At 40.1% G+C, this 9672-nt stretch overlaps 1 protein-coding gene across 1 annotated transcript in view; it reads left to right on the top strand.

The window, feature by feature from the left end:
* SVEP1 (sushi, von Willebrand factor type A, EGF and pentraxin domain containing 1) overlaps positions 1–9672 on the top strand; it is a gene marked incomplete at its 5' end in the record, with an annotated part of 105546 nt that overhangs the window by 55662 nt on the left and 40212 nt on the right. The window contains 6 exons of the mRNA XM_010141522.1: positions 173–374; positions 1278–1435; positions 2585–2786; positions 3364–3539; positions 4867–4991; positions 9326–9449. Of these exons, the coding sequence (XP_010139824.1) occupies positions 173–374; positions 1278–1435; positions 2585–2786; positions 3364–3539; positions 4867–4991; positions 9326–9449 (987 nt within the window). The remainder of the gene's footprint in view (positions 1–172; positions 375–1277; positions 1436–2584; positions 2787–3363; positions 3540–4866; positions 4992–9325; positions 9450–9672) is intronic.

Below are 9672 nucleotides of genomic sequence, written 5' to 3' on the forward strand. Positions count from 1 at the left end.
TGACCACCTAACCTCAGTTAATGGAGTAAATCCCAAACCTGGATGGCTACCCTCATGTTTGCTGTTTCCCAAAAGATCAGCAGCAGTCTGGAAAAAAAACAGAGATGGGTTAGTGACCTTCTTTCTTAGATTAGTTCAAAGTGGAGCTGTGACTTTGTTCTTTTCTTCTCAGGTGCTCACTGTGAAAAGGAGGTCAATGAATGCCTTTCAGACCCATGTCTTAATAGGGCTATTTGTGAAGATCGAGTTGGCAGTTTCTCCTGCAAATGCCTCCCAGGTTTTACTGGTGTCTTGTGTGAAAAAAACATCGATGAGTGTCTCAGCAGACCTTGTAGGAATGGAGCTACATGCAGAGATGGTATCAACAGCTTCAGGTGAAAAAAGGATGATTAATGTAACACAGTGTGGAAAGTCAGATATGTTAGGGTGCTGCAGCCTTCTTATATTTCAGCAAAGCATTTGGCAGCATGACCCAATATAAATGGTCCCGTTATGGACACTAAAGGAGATTTTAAAAGGCAAAATAAATCATTATGTCCTCACTCTTAAAAAATTCCAAGGTAAGCAACAAAGAACATATGCAGAGTTTGAAGTATAAGCATGGTAGGACTGCATGGTTTTAATACTGATCTTCCAAAAGAAATCCACTTTCCCAAGCTTAAAGGGCTTGTCTGGCTTTCTACGAGAAGTATAGATGATGACCAGTTAGTCATGTACCTGATAGTACTACATTTCTATCCCTGGAAGACAGGGATAGCTATACATATTGAGAATACAGAGATTAAAATACAAATAGTGATGCAATCTTCCAAATACTTGTTTTTAAACTTTAGGGTATCTGAACTCAGATCAGAAGTTACAAATACCAATAGCAGTGTCATATCCTAGATCGCTGTAGAGATAGAGAGTGGACCAGCTATTACTGTCTGGTTTTAATAACTCCTTCACTCCCCAAAACCCCAGAGGTTTTTGGTGCCTTTCTACTGCCTTGGTTTTCCCTCTGTGTAAGCATAACTGCTGGAAAAGTCAAGTACCTCTTATCTATAATTCTGTGGACCTAGAAGGGATGCTTCACTCACAGGAATGCAATGATTGCCACTGCCAATATCATATGAAGAAATGCAGGCACTGTCTTTAAATGTTGTATTGTCCCTATCACAAAGAAATATTATGTAGCTAATAGAACACAAATGTGCTTAAATGAACAACCAAAATAAATCCCTTAATTCTGTAGCTTCAAAGTACACTTTGAAGTGTACTTCTGCTTTTCTCCATAGGTGTCTGTGTGTGCCGGGGTACACTGGACTAAACTGTGAAGTGAACATCAATGACTGTGACTCCAGTCCCTGCTTAAACCAAGCCACCTGTGTGGATGCCTTGAACTCCTATGTTTGTAAATGTCCCCCTGGCTTTACAGGCAGCAGGTGTGAAACAGGTACAAAGGACCAAGGGTCAGAAAAAGAGTGGCTTGACTAAGTCTCTTGGCAAGATTTTCACAGGCTGGGCTGATTTCGTAGCGCTTCTCCAGAAGGCAGCTAGGGTGGTGGGACTCTGAAAGGCTGAGTGGAGTCTGTGTGACTGCAATGTTAATAGCTGTAATTGCAGACAGGTAACAGCATGTGTGCCATGTCATATTTGTATTTGTTGGGGTTTTTTTCTAAGGCACCGCTCTATCTTTTTAATACCTAGCAGGTCTACTGAGTTTAATTTGTATTTGCTCTGTGTATCTGAGTTAATTAGCTCTTTCTGCTTCCTGCATTTCACGTAGGGCTTTGTAACACAGGGTTAGAGATTAATTTGTGGTAATCTCAACTTTAGAAGTCCTAAAGACATCAAAGTTCCCTATGGTCAGGCAAAATGGGTCACACCTAGAGCAACTTTCTGGATAGTGCTGGAGTTAGGCCACAAATAAAAGACTCAAATCCATTTGTCTTTTAGTCATTCTGTGAAAATTGTGAAGTGTTATACTAGTAGCTGGTGAATCTTTAAACAGAAGTTGAAGAAACTGTTGATTTTACAGAGACAGTAGAGAGCATAGGTCATTTAAACCTGCTATCCTGAGTTTAGTAACACCCAGCTTTCAGGAGAGCTCCATCTGATACATTTACATGTAGTAAAGCATGTTACTCTGCATTGAAGAGCAGCTCAGAAGTGCTGTTCCATACTAGTGCAGTGTATTTCAGTAAGTTCGTAACAAAAAATCTTTGGGGGTTTTGTTGTTTTCTTTTTTTTTAATCTTGACTCTTGTGAACAAAATCAAACTGGCTGATTATACTTGTTTGAGATGTTGGATGGCAGCTGGATATGTCATTCCATTGACAGAGCGTTGAAAAGCAAGTTCATGTTCATTGTTAGATAATCATCTTCTTTTCCAGTTGTTTGTCTTCTAACCATGTGTATTTTCTAGCTTTGGAAAGCTCTGTGTGCTGGCTTATGTTAGACTGCTCTACATTCTTTCTACCTTTCTTCAATTTAAAATGTAGATGAATTGTGTTCCATTTTATTGCATTTGCTTAGATAACATTTGATTCTCTTCCTGGGTTTTCAGGAATGTACCTCTGAAAATTCTTTGTCTTTGTTGCAGAACAGTCCTCTGGTTTCAACCTTGATTTTGAAGTCTCTGGTATCTATGGATATGTCATGCTTGATGGTATTTTTCCATCTCTTGGTGACATCACCTGTACATTCTGGATGAAATCCAGTGACACCACAAACTATGGGACTCCCATTTCTTATGCAGTGGAGAATGGAAGTGATAATGCATTTCTTCTGACTGATTACAATGGGTAAATCAGAGTTTTGCTTTTTTGTAGCTTACAAATGTCTTGAATTCATAAAAAAAAAAAATGTATAGACCAAAAGTCTGAATATCAGCTTCGCCTACTTGGAGTAGAAAAATCTACATCTAAACTCCATAAGCAGAGTTGTCTGTTTGCTTGTTTTTCTCCTTGCTTTGTTTCCTTCACTTCTTGCCAAATAGAACAGTAATAGCAAGAAAGCCATGAAGTTTAGAAGGCAAATTATTTTGTGTCTGGACTACAGTTATATCGTATTTAAATGACACATTGAGACAATGATGGGATAAAGTGGGATCTCAGCACTCAAGAGTACTTGCAGCATGACATCCAAAAGCAGGGATGGATACAAGGGGGAAGTTTAAGAATCCACTATGTACCCATGATTTGAGTATTCATATTTTGATACAAAAGCACATTACTTATTTCACCATGTTTTGCATATGATTTCTTGTATGATGTGGACAGTTACCTTGTTTTGCAAATAAAATTTGAGTCATATGGGACAGGCCATGCTTTTAAAGTGGCTGCATGGAACTGAGTATACCTTGATCTTCCTTCCATGCAGCTGGGTTCTTTATGTAAATGGGAAAGAGAAGATCACGGACTGTCCTTCAGTGAACGATGGCAACTGGCATCACATTGCAGTCACATGGACATGCACAGATGGGGCATGGAAAGTGTACATCGATGGAAAACTGTCTGATGGAGGCAGTGGGCTCTCTGTTGGCTCAAAAATCCCTGGTATGCTTTATTTATGTTACACCAGATCTGTTGCCTTCATTCTGTTTTTATTGCAGAATTTAATGTGCCTCCAAGGAAATGTTTATTTTAGTGTTTTTAGTCTGTTCACATTTTCAATATTTATGGAGGGCTCATGTTTGCTATTCTTGTTCATGAGGACAGTTTCCTCAGTTGCTGAAGACAAAGTGCTCCTTTCTAGGGTGAACTACTAGATAACTCGTTTTGGGTATGACAGAGTTTAGTCCACAAAGGGGCCTGCGCTGAGCTGATTTTGAAATGGCCTTGTGAGAATAGGTTTCTTACACAACAATCTTAAGTTTAACTGCCATTTTCCTTACAAGTGTGTGCTCAGAGTTGATTGATGTAGCCTTCTCCTGTTATTTGCAGACATGTTTTTAAAGTTTGCATTTTTCCCTATACAAGATGGGTTTTGCTGTTTCATTGTTTCCTGTGGTCAGCGGTCTTTCCAGTAATATCAGAAGACGTGAAAAGGATTAAAGAACTGTGGAAGGCCTGATGTTAGACTGGTGCAAAGAGATTTGGTTTTGATACTGTTTTCATACTATCAATGTCCAAATTTACACAAAGTTTAAAAAAACTATCGATATTACCAAAAAAAAAAAACCAAAAAAAGAAAGAAAAAGAAACATTTTAGTCTGTGTACATTATGCTTGTCCCTGTCTTTCCACCCAATTACACTGGAGTTACCTCCAGAGACAAAAGCTGAAGTGTGCAGTCTCCATTACTTCTTGCCTTTGTCCCCACAGCCTGTGGCATACAAAATACATGTCCACATCATCTGTGCTGCTGGTCAGGAAGAGGAAATTAAATCATATGGCATGTCAGAACATTGACTGTCTAATCACCAAAATGTTTCTGAGGTTTTGGAATCGAATTTGTTCTACCTGACTAACTAAGCTTTTGTTTAAAGCGGAAAGTGCCAGCTGTAAAATAAGCCCCACCTGCTCAAAACTGTAATTTGCATTGCTCTGTAATATGCTTCAAATGCTGATCTAGAAGTGGTCTCTTGGAGCCAATGCTGCTCCTGAAGCAGCCATGTGTAAAGTTTCTGCTCTCATCAGCTTGAGCTTAGTATCAGTGTGTATTTGAGAGTCACTTCCAAACTGTTAGGCGCACTTACCTCAGTCTAGCATAAGGCTTCTCAGTGGTTTGCTGAGACAATTTGTTGAAGGTGGCTGGTCTCCTGCACTACAAAATCTTAGTAACAGGGAGCTAAAGATTTGTTTTGCTTAGTTTTTAATCTTCCTATGGGGATTGCTGCTGTAAGGCTTTGTTTCCTATCCCTGTTCTAATTCTCTGTGTTTAGGTGGAGGTGCACTTGTACTGGGTCAAGAACAAGATCAGAAAGGAGAAGGATTCAACCCAGCTGAATCTTTTGTGGGCTCCATCAGCCAGCTCAACATTTGGGACCATGTTCTGTCCCCACAGCAGGTAGGTCCTTACAGCAGTGTCTGAGCACAGGGCCCTAAACATACAATGAACATTTGAAAAGGCATTCCAGGTTACCATATTGGATAGACCTCTGTTCTCACAGAGGTCAGTGGCTTAGGGTAATAAGCTTAGCATAGTGAGTAGCTTTAAGCAAAATTAGGTGTGGTAAAATCAACACTGAGTCACCTTCTATTTTGACTCAGCCTTCCTGTATTATGTAGCTTTGAAAGAGAAATGAAGGCAAACACAAAAGCTAATAATCCTGTTAGAAGAGGGAGAAAACCCAATGAAACGAGCTGAGGGCTTGTTTTACAGGTTACAGTTCCCTCATCCTGCTGTGTGAAGGCACAGGTAAAACTTCAGAGGAGAGAAATCAGGATTTTTGTCAATGCATCAGACACTATGAGAGATCTAAGCTGTAGAGTCCCAGGGAAAGTCCGAATGGGCAGCATAACTAAACACTGGGCTACTTTTATTCAAGTACCAAAAATAAAGGTTTGGCACTAAACTTTCACAGAGATAAAAAATTAGTATAGATCAACAGATGTCTGCAAGGACAGTGATCCCTCAACTTCTGTAGGAGACAAGCTTCAGTGCTCAGTTATTGTCAGAGTGAATTTTTTTTCTTTGTATCTACTCAGGACCTCTCACCTGCATTTATGACTACTGTTTCTAACTCCTACCGTGCACTGCTGTGAAGACCCTGTAAAGATACTTGATTACCTCCCTATAGGTACCAAAAGCTGGTGTTAGGTGTCCCCAAAGCTATCTCTGCTCCAGTCTTCATCCCACAGCCTCTCCTCACAGGGCAAATGCTTCAGTCCATTCACCTTTTTTATGCCCTCCTCTGAATTTGCTCCAGTTTGTCAACGTCTTTCTTGTACTGAGGAGCCCAAAATGGAATGCAGTACTATAGATGTGATCTATAAACACTGAGAAAAGGGAATAATCCCTTCCTTGTTTTTCTGGTCGTGACCCTATCTGCACAGCCAAGGATGTGGTTGGTCCTGCTCATTACCGTTAGGGTGCACAGCTGGCCAATACTCAGCTCGCTGCCTGCCAGAACCCCTAGGTCCTTTTCCATGGAGCTGCTTTCTCTCCAGGCTTTACCTTGTATCATTCAGAGGTTTTTTTGTTCCCATTTGTTCTTGTTGAGTTTCATGAGGTGTGCATTGGCCCATTCCTTCAAGTCCATCAAGGTTGCTATGGATGCAGCTGTCCTTAAGCATGCCGAATGGGCCTCCTGGTTTGATATTATCTGCAAACCTAATAACAGCGTGGTCTGTCACCACTTCCTGGTCATTAGTATTTCAGTCAGAAATGTTGAAACTTGTGGTAGCACTTGAACAACAAGGGCTACTGTTCAAAGTTAGAGGCATTTTCTGGGGGAAGGGCCTTTAGGTCAAAAGGTTTTGCTCTTCTATTGGTGTTTTTTAAAGGGTTTTTTAAGGTTTTATCAGTGTCTCTTGTCCATGATCTAAATAAGAAATAAAGTGAACAGAAAATAGAAGTAAAGCAGAATCTTTGCTTCCAACATCCAAATGTCTCCTCTGTTTCTTTCTCCTTTTCTTTGCTACTTTGGCTTTCTGCTAGGTTCGGAACTGCCCAGCAATTAGCTACTGTTCTTGGCTTTTGGGGTCACTTGCGTAGCCAAGTCAAATATTCAGGCTTTTGTTTAGTAGCAGTTTTGAAGCTGATAAGTATACACATGATTTGACAGACACATGGGTGAAGAGGTTAGTGTGATTTTCTGAGTCTTTCTCAGTAGTTGCCTGTCTTTAATGACAGGCTTCATTAAATTCCCATTTGCTTCAAATGCAGTACAATTAGGACAAGGGAGAAAATGCTGCACTTTTTTTATGTTATCCATATTACTCATCTGAGAAGACAAGTGAAAGACCAGACAGGGAGGTGAGCCAACTAAGCTTCCTATAAAATTTTTACCTTATTCATTTCAGAATTTGGGATAGTAAATCATTATCATTATCTGTTCTTACCAGTTTTGTTGTGGCCAGCTGGAACTATTCAGTAAGTCCTGCCTTCCTATTCTCAGACATGAAGGAAAGCAGGGTAAAAGAGTATGTTGCCCTGTGAATAACAGTACAGGTAAACCAACAGTCTTGTTTGGTTGCGGAGTAGACGGCAGTATAAATATGAGTTATTATGATATGGGACTACGAGGTCCTTTCTGGCCCTCCATTCTCCATCATATGGCTTGAAAGGGCTGACTCCCAAATCTGTCTTTTCCACACTGGAAATTTTTCCCTTCAGACTCCTTGCAGTTTGTTTGCAGTCCTTGGCCAAAGCAGTTTCCATCAGCACGTACTGTTGAAATGAGATCTCTGAAATGGCCTCATTGCTCTCTTCTCCAGCTTAGCTGACTCTGGAAGAGTCTGATCCATCTCCCTGGAGTTCAGGGGGAAAGTGAGAATAACCCAGTCCAAGATTCATGGTGTACCTTCCTTTCTCACAGAGACAGACAATATAGCACATCATTATTCTTGGGAGCTGATTTCATGTACTGGAGGCTTAACACAAGCCAGTCACCCTTCTGAGCAAGGCAGTTCAGCAACTGCTCAGCTTGAACTGGGCACACCTGTGCTTTCTAGCCCGCTAGCTGTGCCCTGAATCCATGCTCCCTGTATTGTATGGGTAGGCTGACTGTGCTGAGATGTACTCAGCCCACTAAGCTGATCATCTTTGCTTTTCTTAATTCTTTTTTTCACGCTGCTGAAGGAAACATTCCTTTCTCCCTGCCAGGGAATTACTGGAATGACCCTCCAGCACAGAAATGCCAAAGAGTAGTAAGTAGTCTCAGTAGTCTAATTACTAACATGTTCTCTTAATTCAGTAACGATCTTTTCTCCACTTCCCTCTCTGATATCTGAAAAGAAGAGGAAATCCTTCACTATCCCTGTGCATCTCTCCTCCTCAGGGCGCATAAGTTTTTTTCAGCAGTTCCATGGCTGAGCTATGATTGCGTCTGCCCTGATAGGGAGAAATGTAATGAGCAGTACTGTGCCAGTAATAACTGTAGACTGGGACTATGTTTCCTTTCTGTTCCTGGAATTACAGTGAAGAAAGGCAATAGAGTGAATTCAAAGCCCTGATCTTGCATCTGCAGTTTTGAAACACTTTAATGTAGCAGAAATCTTCCTGAGAATCAAATGGGCTAGATGGTCTTCCTTTTTACAGATGTCAAATATTGGGTCAGAACATCTGAGCTCCTTCCAAGGGACCACTATAGAATATTTGTGTGACACCCCATCGTTAAGCGTCTGTCTGCATATTCTTGCTATTGCGTGTCATTTACACTTGTGTCTCAATAACTTAGAAGTGCTGTGCCATCTGGGGTTGTTGACCCCAAGTTCCTTCTCTTGATGGCTATATAGAAATATAATGATGTTACCATGTTTAACAGATTCTTGTTGTCATAGTGAAGAAGTATTTTTACCTTACTGCAGGGGGTTTTTTTCTACATTAAAATACAGTACTGAAGCAACTTAAGGAGTCCCATTGACATTTCAGTTTCTTGTCGTAAGAATGGGAAAGAAAACCCTAGTGGTGCCATTAAAGAATTATGTTTTAAATGGAAAACATTTCCATCAAAGATGCTTGGCCAGATCTACTCTCAAGATATACTAATCTGCTGTTGATCTAGCAGTGTGTTCCCCTCATTCTTCTATCCATAGTTTGCCTATGTAATTCATATTTCAGTACATGGTTAGTTATGGCACTGTCTTGCTTTGGTTAAGTCAATGTCAATACTGCTGTTAGTATTGGTGTGGGTAGGCTTTGCCTGTAGTGTTTTAAAGAGCCTAGTGCATTGAATTAATAAAACTTATGTCCGGGAAACAGCAAATTGCTTTATTAAACTGCTCCTTTTTGTGGTTTCATTCCTTAAATGTGGTGCCATGCTAGCAGAGTTTGCAGAATGCAGCTCTTCAATGTTAAGTTCTTTTTGGCTCCTATATAACATTTTTCTGCAAATACATAATGTTTTCTCTTCAGGTTGTATTCTCGTATCTGCCTTTTTCTGTGACAAAAACATTTTCCTTTCACACTAACAAATGCAATTGTGCTTCAAGATCTATATTTTATTTTTTGCCATACCTTCAGGTATGGCCTCAGTAGATGTCTGTCCACAGCTAGCTGGCACATAAATACAGGATAACAAGTAGTTCAGCCAGAAGCCTCTTGTACTAGAAAGGGTGAATGCCATTTATTCAATGATTTGTTCTAGTATTGCATGCAGACATGGAAGGAATATTTTTTTACATGCTTTTTCTGCATGGTCCTTAAACAGCACCTAATCAACTGTTTTAAATCCATAGGTAAAATCTCTGGCTACATCCTGTCCAGAAGAACTCCAAAAAGGAAATGTGCTAGCCTGGCCAGATTTCCTGCCAGGGGTTGTTGGAAGAGTGAAGATAGATTACAAGAGTATATTTTGTGCTGGTTAGAACTTTATTTCCTAGAACCCTTTTTTTTCTGAACAATATTATAAGACTCTTTCATGAGGTCAAATATGCTAGCTTGCAGCCTTTGCCCTACTAACCTTGAATAAATTATTTTGATAATTTGACAGTTAGAACATTCAGTTCTTCATTCCTTGAATTCCAGGGTTTTGTAACAAAAGTTCATTGGAATCTCTACCAGAGATTTATTGCTTCCTGAACTG

Source organism: Buceros rhinoceros, unplaced genomic scaffold, assembly GCF_000710305.1.
Source record: "Buceros rhinoceros silvestris isolate BGI_N320 unplaced genomic scaffold, ASM71030v1 scaffold15458, whole genome shotgun sequence".
Taxonomy (NCBI): Eukaryota; Metazoa; Chordata; class Aves; order Bucerotiformes; family Bucerotidae; genus Buceros; species Buceros rhinoceros.